The 23,157-nt window shown below is 37.6% G+C and overlaps 3 protein-coding genes across 3 annotated transcripts; 2 read left to right on the plus strand and 1 right to left on the minus strand.

The window, feature by feature from the left end:
- The first annotated feature begins 213 nt into the window (after positions 1–213).
- Positions 214–6,514, plus strand: LOC143742084 (glycosyltransferase 8 domain-containing protein 2-like). The gene is made up of 10 exons (XM_077234737.1): positions 214–358; positions 1,318–1,352; positions 2,755–2,844; positions 2,925–3,117; positions 3,942–4,059; positions 4,404–4,491; positions 4,590–4,702; positions 5,001–5,167; positions 5,259–5,371; positions 6,019–6,514. Exons 2-10 carry the CDS (start codon positions 1,334–1,336, stop codon positions 6,183–6,185), a joined length of 1,068 nt encoding a protein of 355 aa, XP_077090852.1. The 5' UTR covers positions 214–358; positions 1,318–1,333; the 3' UTR covers positions 6,186–6,514.
- Positions 6,046–23,120, plus strand: LOC143742080 (tetratricopeptide repeat protein 41-like). The gene is made up of 16 exons (XM_077234734.1): positions 6,046–6,173; positions 14,585–15,185; positions 15,870–15,967; positions 16,365–16,545; positions 16,631–16,848; positions 17,172–17,323; positions 17,415–17,874; positions 17,998–18,237; positions 18,439–18,598; positions 18,832–18,980; positions 19,464–19,576; positions 19,711–19,891; positions 19,988–20,138; positions 21,721–21,870; positions 21,956–22,077; positions 22,196–23,120. The coding sequence occupies exons 1-16, from the start codon at positions 6,137–6,139 to the stop codon at positions 22,324–22,326; spliced, it is 3,144 nt and encodes a 1,047-aa protein (XP_077090849.1). The 5' UTR covers positions 6,046–6,136; the 3' UTR covers positions 22,327–23,120.
- hsp90b1 (heat shock protein 90, beta (grp94), member 1) lies at positions 6,405–13,971 on the minus strand. Its single transcript, XM_077234735.1, has 18 exons — positions 13,779–13,971; positions 12,898–13,000; positions 12,419–12,560; positions 12,202–12,318; positions 11,361–11,692; positions 11,176–11,287; positions 10,961–11,080; positions 10,761–10,877; positions 10,529–10,666; positions 10,367–10,444; positions 9,693–9,758; positions 9,308–9,577; positions 8,970–9,215; positions 8,727–8,863; positions 8,174–8,252; positions 7,924–8,079; positions 7,754–7,843; positions 6,405–6,682 (listed from the first exon to the last, which is right to left on the minus strand). The coding sequence occupies exons 1-18, from the start codon at positions 13,825–13,827 to the stop codon at positions 6,656–6,658; spliced, it is 2,379 nt and encodes a 792-aa protein (XP_077090850.1). The 5' UTR covers positions 13,828–13,971; the 3' UTR covers positions 6,405–6,655.
- Positions 23,121–23,157: the final 37 nt, after the last annotated feature.

Consider the following 23,157-nt stretch of genomic DNA (forward strand, 5'->3'; position numbering starts at 1 on the left):
CATTATTATTATTTTTAATATCATTAATGTATCATTAATTGTATACGTAATTGATATACAGTAGCATGATCAATCACATATATAATAATAAATGGTATAATAATAGAATATAAATATTTATATGTGCCACACCCACTTTTGGAATATCAGAAATGCTCGGGACGTCCCCTGTAAGACACAGTCAGACAACACAGTGGCGCGTGTGGATAGAGATATTAGGTAGTAACCTGAACAAAACGGTATTGCTGGGTCTCACGAGGAAAAGCAGCTGCAGCACGGAGTTGCGCTGGACGGCTCGTGCGTTGACCACGCCCACTCGCCGTACAGATTAATGAGCACGCGCGACTTCTGGAAACTGGTAAGTGACCAATATAATTACATACAATTCTAAGTAAATCGATTATCAGTTACAAGCGTTGCGCTTGCTTTATATAAGCTTTACTTGTACAGACTCGACTCTTTTTATGATAGCTATCTATCAGTGATATTTGATTGAGTGTCAGTTTATTTTACGGTGCTCAGACATGGAGAAACCTCACCATCTCTTTTTCTATAATGTTTGTTTTTTTGGATAATGTCCCCTGTATATCAGTAAACCTATACATTAACTAATGATCTAATGCTGATTTAATTAAGTTTGTTATTAATGTAAATTTTGTTGCCTATAATAATATATAAGTTAACGAACTGTCTGTGGTAACGTTATACGGTGACATCATTTGTTGACGTTTCAGTCGATGTTGTTTTAGATTTTAAAAGCAGAAAGCATCTAAAATGTATACATACATCTTTTAATGTATAAATTTTAGATGCTTTCTGCTTTTAAAATCTAAAAAGTCACACAAACTGACCAAAAAGAATTACAATAAATTGTATTTCGGCTAGTATAGAGAAAGAAGACAAGACGCTCTGTATGCAAATATTTAATATTAAATATAGTTAGCCTAAATTACATCCCTAAATAAATCATCAGAATAACAGCTCAAGGCGTGCTTAGCATGAAGTGTTTTGTAGTACACTTGGTTTCTAGTTCATTTCAGCAAATCTAGAGTGAGTTTTCTCTGTGTTTGAAGGCCTTAGAAAATGTGATTAGCAAAAGAAATGAAATAGATAACTCTTGAGTTCAAGGCTTAGTGAAGAATGCCACCAGGAAGGAAAGGCCAGGAGACTCCCGATAAACAGTCCCACATGTGTGTAAGAGCCTCAAGAGACCCCAAATCCACTTAGAAATGTGCCATATACAAAAGTTTAACAAAAAAAGAAAACAACTCCAAGTATGGAACAGTTTTTTAATATCTTCTTTCTATCCGTTCACAGATGCTGATGGTTAAAAATGGCTTTGTTGAGGAAAAGTAAGTAACAAATGCAAGTTTTGCAGATTGCGTTTGTTTAGTTCATCACTGTTTCATATAATACATGGAAAAACACCTAAGGCCGGTGATCATGTCCAGTGTATGAGTCACACTCCGAATCAGACTCTTGATACAAAACTAAAAGTCTTACATACAAGAAATTATATGGTTCTCGTGGTGAAATCTCATGGATAACAGAGCACACAGTGATGTTTTAGTCCCTGGTTTTGTGCTGCTGTCCTGCTAAACTGGAATGTGTCCACAGTGTGTGTATGTGGTGGAGGAGGGGTCAGTCCCACTGCTCGTCCCAGAGTAAATGAGGTAACCAGGCAGATTCGGACCCATAAAAAGTGAGGTATAACAGGGCCTCTGAAAATCCCACTCAGAAAACATTTACGGAAGCCAGAGTTAACTTTTAAGTGTGCACTGTATTTGCAGGCCTTTATATTGTAGTTTTGAGTTATTTGTATTATAAATGCAATCTTCTTCCCTAACATTATTAATAATGCTGTGATGTTTGAAACTTGAAGAACTGTTTTGTTTTAATCAGATTTGGTAAGTTTAAGTTATCTTTTCCTGTTCTTTTTTCTCAGTTAAGGCCTTGACAGGAGTAGTAAAGAAAAGTTTTGCATTAGTGAAATGGGAGTGAAATGCAACAAAATACACAGAAGTTTATTTTATCTCTATCAGCTGACCTCGGCATGGACTGTTGTAGCACTAACCTCCCCCGAATAAAGTTCAGACACCTTTTTGTCTGTCTGGCAGTGTTATTTGAATATAATTTATATACTATTATAGTATTTATTAATATTTTGAATTAGCTTTTATTATTACATTTTCAATTTCATTGTAGTGTACATTTTAGGAACTTTGGGGGCTTGTTTTTGGTCATTTTGCTCCTTTATATAAATTTAATTTAAGTAATTGTGGTATTTCAACTTAAACCCATTTCATTTAGATGCCAAGGCAAGTTTTTCATCTAATATTAAAATTTGATTAAAGATTTATTTCAATTATAAAAACAATGTTTAATAGTTTTAGTTAACAGTAACAACACTGCTGACTAGTATAAATGGTAGTTGACTAGTAACTATTCATTAGATACTAATGCTTTTTTAAATTGGTAACTAGTGATTAGAAAAGTTTTAAATGAAAAAAAGTAATAAAATAAAAATTAAAAATTAAAAAAGTACTTTCACCTCATCCCAAAGTCTTACAATGACCTCTAGTGGTCATTCTTTAATTTTATAACATAAAATTTCTGTCTCTCTGTGTGTGTGTGTGTGTGTGTGTGTGTGTGTGTGTGTGTGTGTGTGTGTGTGTGTGTGTGTGTGTGTGTGTGTGTGTGTGTGTGTGTGTGTGTGTGTGTGTGTGTGTGTGTGTGTGTGTGTGTGTGTGTCAGTCAATCGTGGGCTCCTCATTCTGCTCGTCCTGGTGGCTTTTGCTCTCCTGTACAACAAGACCAGACTGCAGACGCTGCCCAAGTATTCAGGTACACATGCAGGGCACAGATATGCAAGTATACGTCTGTTCTTGGTTTGTTATATATTGATCTCATTGTGGTTTATACAGTGCTCAAGAAAGATGAGGCCAAAATGGGTATGGAGGACGAGAAAGAGATGGACACTGACATCCCTGTGGTGATCTGTGCATCAGAGGAGCGTATTGGTGCTTCCATGGCCACCATCAACAGTGTCTATAGCAACAGTCGTGCTAGTGTTTTCTTCTACATAGTTACCCTGCGAGATGCCATCAAAAAGATAAGGTGCTAGGTCTAACCTTTGACCTCTGATGCAAATATACCACTCACTGTGTTTCTCAACTGGTTTTGCTTCAGAAAAGAGATTTTAAGTGGTGACCCAACACATATTTTATTGTACATAAGGAGTTTATTGTACAAAATGTCTACAAAACATTTCTTAAAATCAAACATTGAAAGTAATATTACCATAACATTTTTCGGAGTGTTTAATTGGACACTTAAGTATTTGACTACAACAAGAAAAGCTATAAGAAGTATATTATCCTTGTGAAAGGAGATAAGCCTATTCATTTTTATTATGGTTAGTTGAATTTATTTTCTGCTCTCTACAAGCTTTTCTGTGTAGTTTACAACCTCTGCAATTGTGTATAAACATGCTCACTGCATTTACATATATATATATACACACACACACACACACACACACACAAATTTTATTTATTAAAAATGTTAAAAATGAAGTGAACACACACGTATACATATGCAGGAATATATATTTTTCATTTTCATTTTGTTTTTAGTTTTAAATCAAAGTTTTAGCTTTTATTTATTTTGAGTTAGTTCCTTTGCTTCAAATGAAACGTATTTCAGTTACATTTATAATTTTATGATTTTATCATTTTTTTATGATTTTATCATTTTTTTTATTTCAATGAAAATACATGCTTTAAATAGTTTGTTTTAGTTAACAATATGTACATAATAATATGTGAATCAGACCTACTAATCCACTCTTTCCATGTCTCGAAGAGAAATGAGTAAATATGCAACCATTAAATAATCCTCCCAAATGACTCAATCAGCATTTTCTCTGGACTCAAAAACAGGGAATACATAGAGAAGACCAAGCTAAGAAAAATCAGATACAAGATCCTGGAGTTCAATCCGATGGTATTGAAGGGGAAAGTCAATCCGGACTCATCCAGGCCAGAACTGCTGCACCCTGTGAGTTCTGCTGGGTTCTGTGTATTATTTCATGTACAGTTGATGCTTTAGGTAAACTCTTCATTATTTCTAACAGGTGTGATCACTTGGTACACAACATGACCAAATGTATGTGGACACCCCCTTCTCTTCACCTACACCCTAAACTAACAGGTGCATTAAATCAAGCATACAGTCATGTCTTTTTCTTTTACACATTGACATTGACTGCGGGTGGTGCTGACAGACTTTTGGCCAGGTCGTGTATGTGATCTTGTAGGTCCATCATAGACTTTCGCTTTGATTGTTTAAGGTTTTTTAACTGAAAATAATCATTCCTTCATCCTGTTTCTTTGGTGTTGTAGCTAAACTTTGTGAGGTTCTACTTGCCACTTCTTGCCATTGAAAATCACGATCGGATTGTTTACCTAGATGATGATGTCATAGTACAAGGTGAAATCCATCTGAAATTTTTTCCACATCGATCATGGGAGGATGATCTCATATGTTCATGGCAATAATGAATTATTTTTATTATATCTGGCTTACAGGAGACATACAGGAACTGTATGACATAAAGCTGAAAGCAGGTCACGCTGCTGCGTTCGCCTCAGACTGTGATCTGCCCGCCACACACGAGATGGTGCGCAGTGTGGGGATGCAGGTGGGCATTTTTGGATGTATGTGTTAGAATTTTAGATATGGTTTAAAGAGGCCATATTATGCCCTTTTACAAAGTCTTGACATTGTTTTTAGGGTCTACTAGAATAATCTAAATTGATATAAAAAACTCCCTTTGGAGGGACTTTGTGACCTTTTTATGCTCAAACAGCAACATTTGAGACTAAATGAAGTTGAAAATGTAAAAAAAAATTGGTCCTCTTTAAGTTAATCGCTTTAGTTATTGTTACAAGTGTTTATTTATCTTTCATTTCATGAAAAAAAAAAAATCCCTCTCACAGACAACCTATATGGGCTTTCTGGACTACCGCAAAGAGGAAGTCAGAGAGTTGGGCATCAACCCTAGCGACTGCTCCTTTAATCCTGGTGTTTTCGTGGCTGACGTCAGTGAATGGAAAAAGCAAAAGATAACTAAACAGCTTGAGAAATGGATGGCTAAGAATGTCAGGTGATATAATGGTTCATGAGTTGTGATGAATGATTTTTAAGAGATCAAATTAGTTCAGTAAAAACAAATGTTTTTTTTTATGTCAATTTAGGGAGAACCTGTACAGCAGTGCTGTGGCAGGGGGTGTAGCCACCCCTCCAATGCTGATCGTCTTTCATGATAAATACACAACCATTGATCCACTGTGGCATGTCAGACACCTGGGTAACTGACTTTTTTCTGCCAAATCTCACTGAATAATGACTTATTTTAGATCTCTTCACTCTTTCTACAATCAATTTATGCATTTCAATTTGAAAAACCACTCCCTATTAATTATCCATAATGCCGCAATGCAAATGAAACCATACTTGTTGATTAAATCTGAAGAGTACTTCATTAAAACAGACCACTTTTAAGATATATATGCACACAGCAGTAATTTAAGTGTGCACAAGAATTTACCTGACAGTTATTTTATACATTATAAAAATACACTACCATTCAAATGGTTGGATTTAATTTCTTTCCAAAAAACAAACCATTCAGCAAGGACACATTACATTGATCAGAAGTGGCAGGGGAGACTGATGTTACAGGATTTACATTTAAAAAAAAAAAGTTTAAACTTTGCTCAAAGAATCCTCACAAAACTGTTAAGAAACGTTTGAGCAGCAAATTAGTATGATTTCTGGAGGATCATGCTTTGAGTAATGATGCTGAAAATCCAGCTTTGCCAGCAATAAATTACATTTTAAAACTTGTTCAAATAAAAAAAAATTAACGGTAGTGTACAGAAGCAAAATTAAGACTAAAGTCATTTTTTTATATTTGCAGTAAAGTAATTAAACTGATCTTTGTGTTCTATGAAGGCTGGAGTCCTGATGCCCGTTATCCCAGGTCCTTCCTCAAAGAGGCACACTTATTGCACTGGAATGGCCACTTCAAGCCCTGGGACTACCCCTGCGTCCATCTGGACCTCTGGGAGAAATGGTTTATCCCAGACCCCACAGGAACATTCACCCTGGTACGACCATAAGACTGAACAATCTCTGAATTTAAACTGGTCACTTCACTGAGACAAGAGATTGGAGTTGGCAATTTTATGTTAGACAGTAGTTCAATTACTATTTTCCAGTAACTAAATCTTACAAAAATAAACTAAAAAAGACCCAAAACACAATCCTGTTATTTTGAAGGGAGTCTGTAAAATGGGTAAAAAGGCAACGATGAGGTAAAAGATGAATTGCACACAAGGTCCTTTTCCGGAAACATTTAATAGTTCTGTGGACAGGAGTCAGCACTCCACAACTGGGTCAGTTAAATATTAACAAATTTACAATCATGGAGGAATGTAAAAAAAGAAAAGATCTCAAACACAAACGCAGCGCCTTTAAAAAAACACAGCTCCAATCCCCCAACCCACCCACAGAGAAAAGACAATCAGCTGAGATCGACATCTTCACTCTGCATCACAGTCCGACACCCCGTTCCTCTTAGATTTACACTTTACAGCTCATCTTTGTCTGTGGTATGCTGAAACACAGAAGAACGTATGTTAAGACAAATGAAGACATAAAGAAACAGCATCTCAAATGATAAGGACGGTTCTTCCATTTATCCACCCTCATGCGGTTTCAAACCATTTACACTATTTCGATAGTCCATGCACATGTTTTGGATTACACACGTTTTGGTCTTTGTTCTACATTTTTATGGTAGAGTATAAAAATGCAATTGTACTGCGCGTGTGGAACGCGCCCATCCACAGTTGAGTATACTTTGAAAGCTAAACAGACACTACCGTATGCAAGACTGAACCGAATGCGGATAATGAAGTATACCCGGGCCTTTAGTAGACTGACTGCTTAACTGCCAACACTATTTTGATCATCACCAACAGACATTCTACTGACCAAGTAACTTTGCAAGTACACGTCGACTTATTCTAATAATCCTAAACCAAACCTAGTCTACAAATACTCAAGAGTTAGTTGAAATGTAGTTGCAAAGTTACATCTAAAGTAGACTATCAAAATAAGTGTAACCCTATTAAAAGGTGCAGTGTAATTTTTAGCGACTATTGGTTGCAATTTGCAACCTCAACACTAGAAGTTACGGTGGCCGACAGGAAAAGACATCGTCGTCCGAGACCGCAGAGAGTAGCCAGTTAAGCAATGAGGTTTCTTTACAAAGATAAAGAAATTGTTAACTTGATTCAGTAAACGAAATGTTGCAATATTATTGTTACTGGTTCATCATTGTGTCAGTGTTTTATTCGCTGACTTTAGCTAGTTTCACGAACAACAACGTGACAAAACGCGTTAGTCCGTTTAAAGCTCCTGTAGAAACATGACTCAAAATGGCGACTTAACATGCAAGGGGACCCGTGGTGTATGTAGATAGAAACTGCTCTAAGGTAATAAAAACATAACGATTCATTATGTAATGTCTTTATACACCACTGAAAACATAGTTGTGTATGATATTGAATTTCTGTCAACATTTACTAAATATTACACAGTGCACCTTTAAATTCTCCATTTGCATTTCATGAAAGATAGTTTTGGAACATGAGAATGTGTAAGTGACAGTTTTCACACTCACCGAATCTTCTTCTTCCTCCTCCTCTGCCTCGACCTCCTCAGCATCTGCTTCCTCGGTCTGTTCTGGTTCCTCCTCTGGCTCCTCCTCAACCTGTGAACACGGTAACAGGATATTGAGCAAAACTTCATTTGAACATCATTTTGTGTACCAGTGCTCGACTGTGCGTGTACCTGTGCGTCGAGGTCTACATTCATGCTGAGCCGCAGCATGCGCTCTATTCTTTCTCCATAAGCTTTGGTGTCTGAGAGCTGGTAGCCGGATCGCAGTGTGGCCGTCTCAAAGAGCACTACGGCTAAATCCGCAGCTGTCTGATCCTCTGAGTCTTCCTATGAGACAAAAGCACAATACGTTAGACTATTTGCAGATTTTAAGTGGAATATTTAATAAAAGTGAATTGAATCAGAATGATGTTTAACTTACATTGACTCTCCTCAACATCTCCTTGATGAGAGGATGTTTGGGGTTGATTTCTAATGTCTTCTTTTGACTTGCGTAATAACTAGAATGAGGAAAAAAGGGTTTACTTGGTTATGACCTCAAATTAAAATTTGCAGAATATTATCCATTTTCACATAGTAAGCCAAGAAGCGGTCGATTGGATTGTCGCAAAAACTCTAAAGGTTCAGTTACATTTACAGATGTTTTGCAAATTTTTGTGGGCAAAATTAAGTCATTTCAATAGGAATCCACACAATCAGGAATTGTGTATGATGAAGACGAAAGATTCACAAGCATTTTCCGTAGCGGGTTCAAGTCAGTCATGCAGTGATTGACCAAAAGTGGCTTGGTTTGAGCTGTGCTTCATACATCACTACTCTACTGACAATAGACAATTGTCTTTTTGTCAGCAATATTTAACAATTCTCCTTATGTAACTGCACCTTAAGATGTGGTTAATGGTTGTCATTGCTATGCAGTTGCTAAGGTGATTGCCACTGTGATCATGCGTTTAAGACTTATTCAGAGGACATACTTTGTGGAAATGTCTTTTCCTGTCTGGTAAGCCTGGGCTTTCATGATCCGTTCCATGTTGCCAGACCATCCGTACTGACTGGCAACCAGAGCACATGGAGAGTTGGTCAGCCTCTGGGACAAAATGGCCTTCTCGATCTGAAACAAACAAAAACACATGTTTCAATTTATCTGCCAGTTCAAGTCAGCCAGCTTTTAATATGCAATACAATGAAGCAAAGGAAATAAAAGGAAATAATCATACGTTGTCCTTCAGGGCCTTGTCTTTAATCCAGGTGGTGAGGGGTTCAAACTCTTTCTCCAAAGCTTCCCTCTGCTCCTTGGCCGTATCGCTCTCGTCAAACTTCACACCCTCCTTCGCCACATTCTGGAAGCGTTTGCCGTCAAACTCAGGCAGGGCCTGGATGCAGTACTCATCCACTGGCTCAGTCAGGTAGACGACCTCATATCCTTTCTTAAGCAGCCTCTCCACAAATGGAGAAGACTCAGCCTAAAACCAGATGAAATATTACATGTTACTATGGAAATTGAGAAATGGGCTACCTTAGTAATAAGCAGTTAAAAGTAAAAACATTTAAGCACCTCCTTTCTGCTGGTTCCAGCCATGAAGAAGATCTTGTCTTGCTTCTCCTTCATCCTCTCCACATACTGCTCCAGACTAGACTGTACAGTCTCGCTGTGGGAGGTCTGGAAGCGGAGCAGCTTGGCCAGGCGGGTTCTGTTGGAGTGATCCTCAATAACTCCCAGTTTGATGTTGGTGCCGAACTCCTTCCAGAACTTGTCATTGTACTCCTCCTCCGCGATCTTCTTGATCATATCCAGGGTCTTGCGGACCAGCTTCTTACGGATGACCTACGGAACCAACATGAGTTTTGAAAACAATTAAAATTTGCCTGTGCAACATGTATAATTTCATCATATAATTGAACAAAAGTCAATGTTACTTTGAATGACACGATGAGCTTACCTTGAGCAGTTTGTGTTGCTGTAGAGTCTCTCTGGACACATTCAGAGGCAGATCATCAGAGTCCACCTGAGAAATGAGAACAAACATCTCTATAGACTCTCCAAACATCTCTATAGACTCTCCAAACATTATAATTATTGGCGGAGACTTATAAAAATATAGATTTTATTTTAAGTGACTACACCATCTACCTTCCTTGGTATGACATTACAATGTCAAACAGGTTTCAAATATTTCTAAAATAAAAATCACATATTCGCAAATTCTATATGAAAAAAAAATATTCCCAAGCAGCTAGTTTTTTATAATACAATTTAAAATAAATCAAAAATATAATTTATTTCAATTAAGAAAAAAATATTTTTGATTTTTAGTATTACATGATTATTCCTGGGTAAAAGTATTGAATTAGAATTTAATTCAAACTATATTTAAGCCGTCTATCTATTTTGCTAAATAAAGGCACATTTGTACCCTCCAATATATTACATAAGATGTTGTGTTACTGCACACATGCAATCTGCTCAATAATGGAAGTGCTCTTCACTAATGAGCCAAAACGCAGGAGGGTTATCGCTTCTAGGGAAATGCGATGCAAACAAGATTTCAAATTTCAGTGCATTCTGAATATCGTAAATGGCAACGCTTAAAAAGAGACACCAAACAGGACTTACAACGCCTCTGATGAAGTTGAGGTACTTGGGCATCATGTCATGGAAATCATCAGTGATGAAGACTCTACGCACAAATAGCTGAGAGGAAAGAACCAAATTAGGTACAATTAACTCTACAAAAGAGAATGTGTTCTTTTCCCAATTAAAGGTTATCAAAATTACCTTGATGAAGTCATTCTTCTTGGTCCCATATTCGTCGAAAAGACCTCTGGGTGCAGATGCAGGGATGAAGAGGATGGACTTAAAGGTAACCTCGCCTTCAGCGGTAAAGTGAATGTGTGACATGGGCTCATCCGTGTCCTGAATGAAAGCAGAATTCCACTTGAATTAATCCAAGAGGCCACAAAGGACCATAAAAGTTGATTATTTTTGCGCAAAGCACAAATTCTCTCACCCTGGAGAAGGTCTTGTAGAAGGCTTTGTATTCATCCTCCTCCACTTCTTTTGCAGGCCTCTGCCAGATGGGTTTAATGTCATTCATCAGCTCCCAGTCCCACACAGTCTTCTCCACCTGAAGGAAGCGAGGAATCATTGAAATCATTGAGAAATGTATATAAAATAGTTGCTGCTGGGGTTTATTTGCATATACGTTACCTTCTTAGTCTTTGGTTTGTCCTTGTCTTCATCCTCTTCCTCAACCTCAGCTTCATCTTCAGCGGTCTCTTCCTTATCTGCCTCAGCCTCGTCCTCAATGGGCTCCTCTACAGTCTCGGTCTGAGAAACGACAAATCGATGAGTTTATGGAGTCCTAAAGCTAGTAAAGCAAATGGTAAACTTCAAACTAGCGAGTCTTTGCTGGAGACACTGACCTTGCTGCTCCATACATAGATGGGGAAGTTGATGAACTGGGAGTACTTTCTCACCAGGTTCTTAATAGTCTCCAGCTCAAGGTAGTCAGAAGCTTCCTCTTTCATCACCAACCTGATGAAACAAGACTTAAGTTACAACGTGTCACAATCTACACATTTTAAACATTTAGAATTCAGCTGCTTACGTAATGGTGGTGCCTCTGCCCAGAGTGTCACCACGAGGGTCTTCGATGACCGAGAACTCGTTGGAATCCGATTCCCAGATGTGTTGGGTGCCGTTGTTGTGCTTGGTGGTGACAATGACCCTATCAGCCACAAGGAAGGCAGAGTAGAAGCCCACACCAAACTGACCAATCAGCTCAGAGGTGGACTGATTGTCATCCTGTATCTCAGTCATCTTGTTGAGGAACTCGCTGGTTCCGGACTTGGCGATGGTACCAAGGTTCTTCACCAGTTCTTCTTTGGTCATGCCAATGCCAGTGTCAGTGATGTGAAGCATGTTCTTTTCCTTGTCGGACTGGTGAGAGAAGAAAAGACTAAGTATTGAATACCCAAGATAAAAGCAAGTCAAAATATTGACTAAATTAAATATTTGGTTGGAGTGTTTTAACGCCATGCCAGCTTCATTGGCTATTTTCATGACAAGTAACAAGATAAACCATAGAGCAATTTAAAAACCTATATAAGGTCTTTAAAAATTTGCATTAGATTAAAACTCTAGAATGGATACAGTTGACAAACTCTTTTAAAGTGTTTGCATAGCAAGATAAATTTCCAAAGAGAACTTAAACCATAAGAGATACTGGACTTTACTAAAATAACTAATAAATAAAAATGTAATCATTTGCGTAGTTAAACAAGGTGTTGAGTATCAATTTAAGATATGAAAATTACAGGAAGGAAATACTCAATTTGCTTCACGCATGTTTTAATTCATTTTGCAATGCAAATGTGAGTTATGTTGTCTCTCTCCACTGGCAATTTAAAATACTGTAGGTTAGTCTCAGGACTCATTTTTTAACACACCTTGATTTTAATAGTAAGCTCTTCATTTCCAGCAAGGGCATCATCGTTGGTCAGAGACAACAATCGGATCTTATCCAAGGCATCGGAAGCATTAGAGATCAGTTCTCGAAGGAAGATCTTGAGGGTGAAAAAATAATTATGAAGCGTTAATGATTTGCAAAACCATAATGAACATAGACTAAATCTACTTTTAACATCGAACACCTCCAATACTCACCTCCTTGTTCTTATACAGAGAATTGATGATCAGTTTCATCATCCTGTTCACTTCCGCCTGGAATACATGCTTTTCTGCTTTATCACGAATTTCCTTTATTTGTGAGGCGTTCAAACCGTCTAGCTGAATGGCTTCTTCCTCCCTGTTAGAGAAGAGATGGGAAAGCGCAAAGGATGCTTGTGACACATTCATTTCTCTGAGGACTTATTACCATTTACCCTTGGATATTGTGGAGCAAGACACAAATGCATCAACCAGATGTTCAACCTCCATTGGGGAGCATTTATGGTCTTTGTGAGGAGCTTAAAGGGAATATATCCAAATGTAACCTCATAACTGATAAACATGCATTTAATAAGCTAAAAATAGCAGCTAAGATTACTTTAGGATCCAATTCTAAATAAAGGGTCACAGTAATTGTCCTTAATCTTAAAAATTGATGTTCCAATCAGTCAAATGCAGTTCAAGTCCATACAGACCTCTTAACAACTTCATCATCTGTGCGGGATCCGTCTCTGCTCTTCCCAAGGTCCTCTTCCACTGTGCCGTCAATGTCAACGTCATCATCAGCTTTCACAGATGCTGCAATTACGCAAAAAAAAGATTATTACAAAACCACAAATAATGTAAATGCACCATTGGGGATAAAAAACACTTAAAGGCTATGCAGATTCAACAGTGTTACTCAACGGCACCAAAATACAACTCAATTCCGAAGTATATTTGCTCAGCAGAAACCCTTTAGTGCCCAGCAAGGATGTTTGTTCATTTTACATGAATGTGCTCTGTAAAGCAACATTTTATTAAAATTGCTCAGGTGTGCACTAATTTGTGTACAAATGCACTCTTGATCCAGAAGATCTCAGTTAGACACTTAAAGGCCTTGATGTGACAGTTTATTTGGTTCAAGATCGCGGATTCAATTATTTAATTGTGCAAATAGACTTCATTGTTCTATTTCTCTTTTGCACGGCAAAAATTTTTAATCGTACATTACCAAAAGGAACCATTTCGATGCAAATTGTCATAAAGCATCATAACTGTATCATTATTAAATGGCATCTGAATATTTGAAGGCCATTTCAATCTTGAGGAAACTTCCAGAAGCACATGCAATTCAAATCCACTCTCCAGGTTTTATTTCCTGTTCTGAATCATTTATCCATTTAGGAAGCGTTAATAAAATCTGCAAATAAAGTATTATCAAAAACGGAATATATAATACTAAAGCTTACATGGAACCACACAAAGACAGCAACATTAACGTTACTGCAGACACTCACTGAAGCTTTGTCAAGTTCAAAGACAGCAAACTGCATAACGGTGCATTTCAAGGCCATTTAACTAAAAACATACTCACCGAAAGCCAATAGTGTACAGAGGAGACCGATAATCCACAGTCGCCTCATTGTTTTAGAAAGAAAAACTGTTAATTACTAAGACTCAATAGCAGATTAACGCCTTGAGATGTGCCAGCACCCTGTACGCCTCGATGAATTCTTGCAGTGCGTGGACAGAGAGCGAGAAATCAGCTTTATAAACTCCACCGCTCTAGGGCAGTGCTCATTCGTAATAAGCCAATCACAGCACCCCACGCACAACACCGCACCAATCAGAGAGCGGTCCGCAGCCGTTGTCGTCCAATCACCGCCTTACATGTCCGATTTTACACGTTCCGATCGTGGCTCGCGTTGGTTGGCTCAACGGGATGCCAATTCATCGAGCGAGGGGGGTTTTGTCATAGACTGTAACAACTGATCTGGAGACGGTGTGGGTTTTGTTTACTTCTTTGAGCGGTTTGGGGGAAACGGAACTAGGTGATTCAGAATCAGATTACATTTATATTAGATTATATCACCTTAGCAACAAGTTGTTGACAAGATAGACCACAAGAAAGTCCCGATAGGATTGGTTGACTTAAAAAGATACACTAATTATTTTTTTCTATTTTACTTACTTTATGTTCACTGGATTATTTAAAATAATATATTATTTATGTACCTTTTAATATTCGTGCATTTCATTTTTTCTCTGTTGAATGTACATGTTTAGATTTCTGAAGGTGTCACACTCTAAAAATGCAAGGAATAAATATCCAAGAAAAAATATTGGGAGCGTCTGACAGCCTGGTGTTTCCTCTTCAGCCTTACCTGTGCTATTTTCCAGGTGATCTTCAAGAAGAGTTGTCTTACCTAAAAGCAAAGGTGTTCCCCCACCTAGATGCACTTTGCCAGACAAGAGGTGCCTGTTTCAGACCCGTGGACTTACAGCGAAGCAAACAAGAAAGGGATTACGAAAATAATGACAATGATGAACATCAGATAAATAAGCCAGATCTTTTCGACCAGCAGTTGAAAATCAGTTTGGATCTCATCGACCGCTCATCTTTTTTAATCTGTCTTCTTGGACACCGCTATGGACAATGTCTGCCAGGAGAGAATGGTTCTCTATATGATATCGGCCCATGTTCTTTGTCTGAGGTGGCTAGGAACTTGCATGTTGCTGCAAAGGCTGGTTACCCTTGGGTCATGGAGGACAGGTATCGCACCTGTAGCCTGACAGAGCTGGAGATCACCAAGGCAGCCTTCATTGACAACCACAGAAGCTGCTTCTTTTATTTTAAAGACTGTACCCCACAGGATGTGGAGGATGAGAGCAGTGATGAAATGCACATCTTCTTGAACATGCTATCCAACCAAAGCAAAAGTGAGAGACAGAAAATGAGAGATCTAAAAAGAAGGATCATAAATCATTTTCTTCCTGTCAGGTTTGAGACCAGACCACAATGTCTTGAAACATAAATACAGATTTATTTTAAAATTCCATTTGTGTGTGTATATATATATATATACAGTCAAACCAATAATTATTCAGACACCAGATATATATTTTTTTACTAGTGGGCGCAGGACACTATAGTTAATTTATGTAAGTGAGGATAGCAAAATAAAGTAAAATGTGACATATAGTACTCAAGACAACTTCATACAGTGGACTACCAGTAAAATTTATAAAGAATTTGGGACCAAAAATTATTCAGGCAATTTGACCTGACCATGTTTTGCTTCTTTAATTGGTAATGTGACCTTTTTACACCACAGACTGAACACAATTAAGCATTGCTTGGTAATTGGTTGACCTAAACTGGTATTTATCTATTTATCTAATTGTGTACTTAAATTTAACAGCTGACACCTATTCAGCCTAATTCACTTGTGAGATAGTCCAACTGAAGGATGGCCAAAACCAGTGAAATATCAACTGATTTGATAACTCTGCTCTTGTCATATTTTATTACCATTTTCTAAAATATAGTGAATAAACTGTTAGAAATGAATTCAGTAAAAATGTTAGAAATGTTGAAGGTGTCAGAAGTAAATTTTGGTTTGACTATATATATATATATATAATGCATGCATGCATCCTTCTTTTTCTTTCCACTGTGTGACAGATTCTTCAGAAACCTTTATGAACTTAAGGAGATGATAAGGATGGACTGGGAAGGAGTCATTTCTAAATTTCTTGAGGATCCAAAACATCCCATCTTAGGTAGGCCTATAATTCTCGACCAGTTTTCTAAGTTTTTTGTTATCTAATAAAAGGCTTTTAAACAAGTTCTGAATTAAGCCTATATATATTATTCCTGTTTTATTTTATTATTTAATCTGATTTATTTTATGATGTTATTTTTAAAAAATATTTTATTGATTATATATCTGAATGTATATTTTATTTATATTATATATTTTGGTAATAGTCATTTTGAAATATAATTATTTTATTTTAATTCTTTCTCTGGCCTAATCAAACCCCAGGGAAAAGTTATGAAGTATCAGCTTGGTACTTTTTGAGTTGTTAAATGGCTTTGGGGGTTTCTCAGACACCAAAACAGAATATGAAGGTTAAAATAAGAAACATTTATGATTTTTGAATCGATTTGTTTTAGGATGGCAGGATTCATTCGATCGGCATTACCAACAGAGCCATGCACGTGGATTGTTTGACTGGTTTGTGCCCTCAGTACCCACCACAGAAATACTGAATGCAATAAACAAATTTCTGCATTCTATAATACATAATACAAAATCTGAGACACACTCAACAAATCCAGGTGCTCATTTCACATGGTAAGAAGATAAACTAAATACAGCAGGCAAACTGTGTTTGATTAACATATGCTATATTATAGGACAAATTATTGTTTACTTTCAGTGATTTTGACCAGAAAGACTCAGTGAAGTCTATCTTACTGGTATGTGGTGAAAGGGGTTGTGGGAAGTCCACTCTGGCAGCGATGTGGCTGCGAGCCTTCTGCCGACAGAATCCTGATTTTCTAGTCATTTCTCACTTCTGTGAAACCAGCACATCCAGCACTGATTTCAGGTCTATGCTTAGACAGTGTACTGCCCAACTTCGAAGAGCACATTATGGTAAATTTCCTCATTTTTTCCAGCAGAAGTGTGTTATGAGTCTTCGAGCTTTCTTTATAAATGCAACAAATATATAAATTCTGAACTCTGGCCCTCGAGGTCCACTTTCCTGCAGAGTTGTTGTGTTCCATTTGTCCTCGGAAGTGGGAAATTCCTAGTTCCCAGTGGGAACTTCATCTGGTCGGAGTTGTGATTGAAAAACTCAGAGGCTGCTTAGCGCATCAGTCGTAGTGAAACCGTAGTAATATATTGTTTATTAGCACTTCTGCTTGTCTTTGTCTCAATAAACCCAGTGGCGCACACAGAATTACTTCTTTCTGCAGGTGATTTTCCAGATTGCGAAGACATCATTGAGTTTAAGTACCTCCATCGAGCTGTCCAGGCATTTACGGCAGCAGCCAATCTTGGGCCTTGTATTCTTCTTATAGATGGTATTGACCTTTTGACAGAAACACTTGGACTCTCAAAGCAAGAGGTGATCTTTTAGTCCTCTGCATGGTTTGCATGAGCAGGTTGTCTTTAACTTTTTTTATTTCAATAAAATTAACACCTTTTTTGTTTTCCAGGCGAAGGCACTACAATGGCTGCCAGATCCTCTGCCTCACTGTTGCAAAATGATCATCACAACAACCTTTACTGACCTCACTTACAAAAGTCTCACCAGCAGGACTGATGTCCAGATTCTCAGCTGTCCCCATATCTCCGATCCTAGTGTTCAGCAGAGCATTTTACTCCGACATCTGGCTTTACCTTACAAGGAGCTGCCGACCAGTGTTTTGCAAAGAATTGTGCGTAAGAAGCAGTGCCACCTGCCGGCTTTTTTAGCGCTCGTTGGCACGGAGTTACGGACGTGTGCAGTGCTGAGGGAGAAAGAGCAAGAGATGGAGCTGTTGCTGGAGTATGTAGAAGCTGATTCGGTTCCAGAGCTCTGGGTGAAGGTCATACATCGCTGGGTAAAAGATTTCACCAGAACTGCTCCAACAGAAGTCACTGAGACTCGGACAAGCACTGCATCACCCAGGGAGGGTAAGTCCTTTTTACTTTATTATATAAAACCATGCTTGTTCTGACTTTCATATTTCATTAGTAATAGCTAATAAGCATTTCCTCTTCTGCTCTCTCTCTCTCTCTCTCTCTCTCTCTGCACAGATCTCTCAGGCTGGGTGTGGGACACACTCTGTCTCATTCATGTGTCTCGTGCAGGCCTGACTGAGGCTCAGGTTCTGGCTTTGTTGGAAGATCTAGGTTATTGTGCTAATCTAAGAGTCGAGGGTTTGGAATGGGCCCGATTGCGCTCTGCTTTTTGGCCTTGGGTTCAGGAGAAAGACAATGGTCTTCTGACCATCATGCATCAGTCCCTCAGCCAGGCAATGAACCTGTTGTTGCATGGTAAGGATGTTTATGTTATTTGTCTTATTCTTTTTTTATTATATCTTCATTCCTTGCCGCAAAGGAATTCTTGAATTCACTAGGATTTTTGAAATAGAGTAGAAACACTTTCGAAGAGTAATATAATTTTCATGCAGTAGAAACAGAACAGGCATTTCCAATGTGTTAACACAGTTGTGCTCTTGTCTCTTTCACTTCAAGGTACGCAGGGTCAGAATTCCTATCATCTGATCCTTGCTAAGTTTTTTCTGAAGTCCGGTTTAGAGCTTTGTAGCTGGGCAAGAAAGATGGAAGAGATTCCTTGGCATCTCAAGCAAACTGGTTCATTCAAGGAGTTGCATGACTTCCTTAGCGATCCAGCGTACGATAACTGCAATTTATCTTTGATTAGAAAATGTTTTTTTAATGCAGTAGGCATTGTTTTTTCAGTTCGTTATGAAATAAATAGTTCATATCTCACACACAACACTGATGCTTATCATACAGACATACTGTGTGTGTGTGTGTGTGTGTGTGTGTATATATATATATATATATATATATATATATATATACACACACACACACACAATCATATATCCATCTTTTTCATAGTACCATGGAGTTTTTGTCAAGCAACCTGAAGCGATACCCACAGATGACAATTGATGTTGTACATTATTGGACACTACTAAGGGAGAGAGGATTTGATTCTGTGACGTCATTCCAGAATTTGATGGCTCAGACTTGGGAGCGTCCTAATGGTAAAACCGACTTTTTATTATCATTATCAAATGAAATGTAAAAATAAGCTTCTGTCATTGCCACATAGACAGAAATATATGGCATTGTTAGTAAATATTATGTGTTTAACATGTATCATGTTATTCTTGTAAGCCCGGCCACTTATCTGAAATAATACTAGCTATTAGGCAGTTTTTTTTCTAAATGATAGTAATGCAAATTGTAAAAGAAAACCCATAAAGTATTAAATTGTATTACAAATTGTAAGAAATTGCCTTTTAAAAGATCCCCTTGGAAAGGACCATTCTTATATGTAGACTCAGAACAGCAGAATTTATGGTGCAATATTTGTTTTATATTTAAATATTTACCATGTATCATAGCATTCATCTCGGCCACTTGAAAGGATGATTTGGTAGTTTTTTGTAAGTAATTGTTATGTAAAGTGTACAGGTAAACTATAAATTATTATAATAATGATCACTTCTTGGCTCACCCTCCAGATCACAGCAGTGTGTGGCGATTAACATTGTTCTGCTGTAAAGTTCTGCTCTGTTTGGGTGAGATACAGCAAGCCGAGGAGCTGCTACTAAAAGCAGATCAAATTTTCCAGAAGGTAAAAATAATACCAGACACTTTCTGTTATATGATTAGCTAATCATTGTCAGAAATTGTATGCATTCAAAAAACAAAAACACAAAAATGTATCATACTCTAAAATGCAAGGTTTCATTCTGTTTTCCTCCTCAGGGAATGGAGCAGGATTGTGACAGTATGAGGTTACTGCTCAAAGTGCAGCATATGCTGGCAGAGCTTTACGTCCAATTGCATCTGCCGAAAGACTCCGAGATGTATTGCCACAAGGGACTTGAGACTGCCAGGTGTCTTACAGTAGCTCGTCTTGACAGCGCAGAGGTCAAACTGATAGTTGGTAACATGCATTTCATATTTCCTCCTGCATTCATATAACTTACGAGTTATATTTTGTCAAGCGTATGTATTTTGCAGTTCTAATCTGCTCTCACAGGACAGCTGCTTTGTCGTCTGTGTCTGGCATTGCTGGCGGATGGACGGGTATATGCAGTGCCAGGGCTTTTCAAAGAGATCGGCTCTTCTAGATACATTTCTGTCCATCCTTGTGCTGAAGGCACAGCCATGCTACTGAAGGCCATTCACAAGTAAGACAACAAAATGTGTGAAAAGTCCCCCCTCGAATTTAATTTAACTTAATTAGGTGTTCAAGCACGTTGGTCCTAGCCTGGCTTTTTACACCACTGTGATCCTTGGCTTAAGACGGACAATATGTATATCTCCGATTTCGATTTAAGCAAAAAAAAAAAAAAGTTATGTCGGATTTTGTCCAAAACCTACTTTTGCGAACTAGTCCCTGGTTTTTCGCCTGATCGGAACCCAACCAGTCTAGGCCTATTCTCTGGACTAAAATGAAAGTGAGCCAATAAGTGGTCTTCCTCTGCTGGCCATTTTATTTCTTAAAGCTATTTTATTATTATGATGGACTGGTAATATACTTTAATATTATTAAACTATATTGCCTAAATATTCAACTAAACTAAATTACATTTTATCAACTATATTAAACTAAATTAGATTTTCACAATAACATCCCAAAAGTGTGTGTGTAAGCATGCATTATTGAGTAAACATGAAAATTTGAGACATTTTTTTCAATAAAATTATATGATTAAAATGAAAACTAAAAATTGCATTTTAAATGGGAAATCTGTAATAAGCTTTTTTTTACCTACCATTTATTTCAAATAGCTATAACAAAATGTGTTTAAGCATTTTTATTAGAGTTAATATGAAAAACGTGCCATTAAAAAATACATGGAATCAAACCAAGTCATAGAAAACAAAACTGCATTTTATTGCCAGAATAATACAATGTTGTTGTTTCAATGCATATGAAAATAAGTAACATTAACAATCAATTAATTTATTCAAGTTCAATCGTTTGCATATTGAAGAACGTCTCTGTGGTATCATTTCATTCATTTCAATTTTTTGCACATATGAAAGAAGAAAAGTATTTGCATTAATATATGTTCAAAACTATATTGCATATATATATATATATATATATATATATAATCCGTGAGACCTCCGGCTTGGAACAGCTGTAACTCCCTACCTAGACCACCTAGATTATTGTGGGATAGCTTGTTTGAAAGGTCCCGTCCACATCTTGCTTCACAAAGAAATATGTGAAATGCTTATAGACCATTAAAGTATATTTTCATGATGACACTACCCAATAGCATTGAAAACAACAACAACAACATGTGTGTGTGTGTGTCTATGATCTCAGTGGTTAAATGCTTGCTACATAAAACTTAATGTCTTTTGAGCTTAACTGCCTTAACTGCTTGAACACCGCTAAATGCTGCTCGCAGCTTTAATTTAATTTGATTTAGAAATATTTAATTTAACTAAATATTTAATTTAAGAATTATTAAATTAAATATTTAAAATTTCTATTAAATTATGCTACATCCGTGTCAAAGGACGACTGTGGTTGTAGTCTTTAACTTACTCTTGGCAAATCAGACACCACTTTCTGTCCGATAAAAGTATTTTACTGTCCATTCTTTGTTAAACATGCAACATCCGCATTCCACTTTTCTTTTATTTGCCGTATATGGCCTGTAGGATGTAGTTTGCCAGACTACTGTTTTAATCAGCCAGTAAAACATACAAAAATAACTTTGTGCACATTTGATTGCATTTTCATGTTTCAAGGTTGAGTCTTTGTAAGTCCAAGACTGCGGAGAGATGCTTCCAAGCTGCACTGGCCAGCAGGAGGCGCTGGTGTGGCCATGATCATCCTCTGGTAGCAGAAGTGGAGGAGCAGCTTGCAGATCTCTGGGCCAGTGCTCAAACCAATTCAGAGTAAGACATGGACTTATGTGCAATGCTTATCTAGTTACCTCAACCAATTTGATTTCAAGGTCACAGGCTTGATTTGCACTTTTAGATGGACACAGAGGAAGATAGTTGAACTGTACCGCCATGCTATAAGCACGACAGAGACTGAGGCTCGGACATTGCAAGTTCCCACCGCGCAACACAACCTTGCTGTCGTTCTTATGAAGCTTGGTGAGTGACTAAATGGCTGCTTGAACACAACAGTGACCACCCACTTTAGTGGCCTTGGTTTTCAGAGGCATATTCTTCATTAAAAGCTTTGTCTATTTGATGGTGTCTGGTCTGGCAGGTAAAGTGTTGTTGCGTAGCTGCAGTAGAGTGGAGAGGAGAGAGGGGCTGGATCTACTCCAGAGAGCTGCAGACGTAAGGATTCGCCTCCTGGGCCCTGAGCACCCACTGACCCGAGACCTGGAGCAGTGAGCTCCATTTCATTACATTACAACTGCTACAACAGTCTACAGGAGCTTCTCTACAGACAGATCGTCATCTTGTAACCAGGATAAAACCCTAAAAAGACAGTGGATGTTCACAGCTGTCTGTATTTGGACCACAGAGCGACATTTGGTTTATTTGACCGGCGACTGTCTAATACCAGGTCAACCGAAGGGCCTTTCCCAGGCAGACGGATCATCCAGGAGGAAGCTCTGAACAGGCACTGAACAGAAAGATGAGAAAATTAACTTCTAACTGCATATCACTTTGTCACATGGTCAGACCAGTCATGTCTTTTATAGTAAGAGGCACTCCTATTCTATTCTTTTCTATTATATTATATTTAGGACTTTTAAAATAGACAATGTTTCTGTCCATATTAGCATAAAGTCTGTCCATGTTTGCATAAACATGTGTTTTCTAGGATGTGGATGTTCAAAAGATGTTTGTTTTTTTGCTCACCATGGCTGCATTTCTTTAATTAAAAAAACACTGTAAAAACAGCAATATTGTGAAATATTAGAACCATTTTCTATTTTAATTGGCAGAAATTGTCAGTTCATTATTTAAGGTCTGTATGGCCCATAAATATTTGGCATGCAGTTGTAATGTATCTAGAATTATTTTATGAGTATGACTTGTATTGCTTTTGTTCATTTGCTTCTAATGAACATGTACAATTAGACCAGCCATGTCTTTTCTGTAAAAGGGAAATTCTATTCAACGAGGTCTATTAAAATAGAGACATCTTTCTGTCTATCTGTCTGTCTGCCATCCATCCATCTTTGGAGCCTGAGGGTGAGTTTTGTTTTGGTTTTT

This window comes from Siphateles boraxobius, unplaced genomic scaffold (genome assembly GCF_051911475.1).
Source record: "Siphateles boraxobius isolate OS27281-9 unplaced genomic scaffold, OSU_SipBor_1 19, whole genome shotgun sequence".
In the NCBI taxonomy this organism is placed as follows: domain Eukaryota; kingdom Metazoa; phylum Chordata; class Actinopteri; order Cypriniformes; family Leuciscidae; genus Siphateles; species Siphateles boraxobius.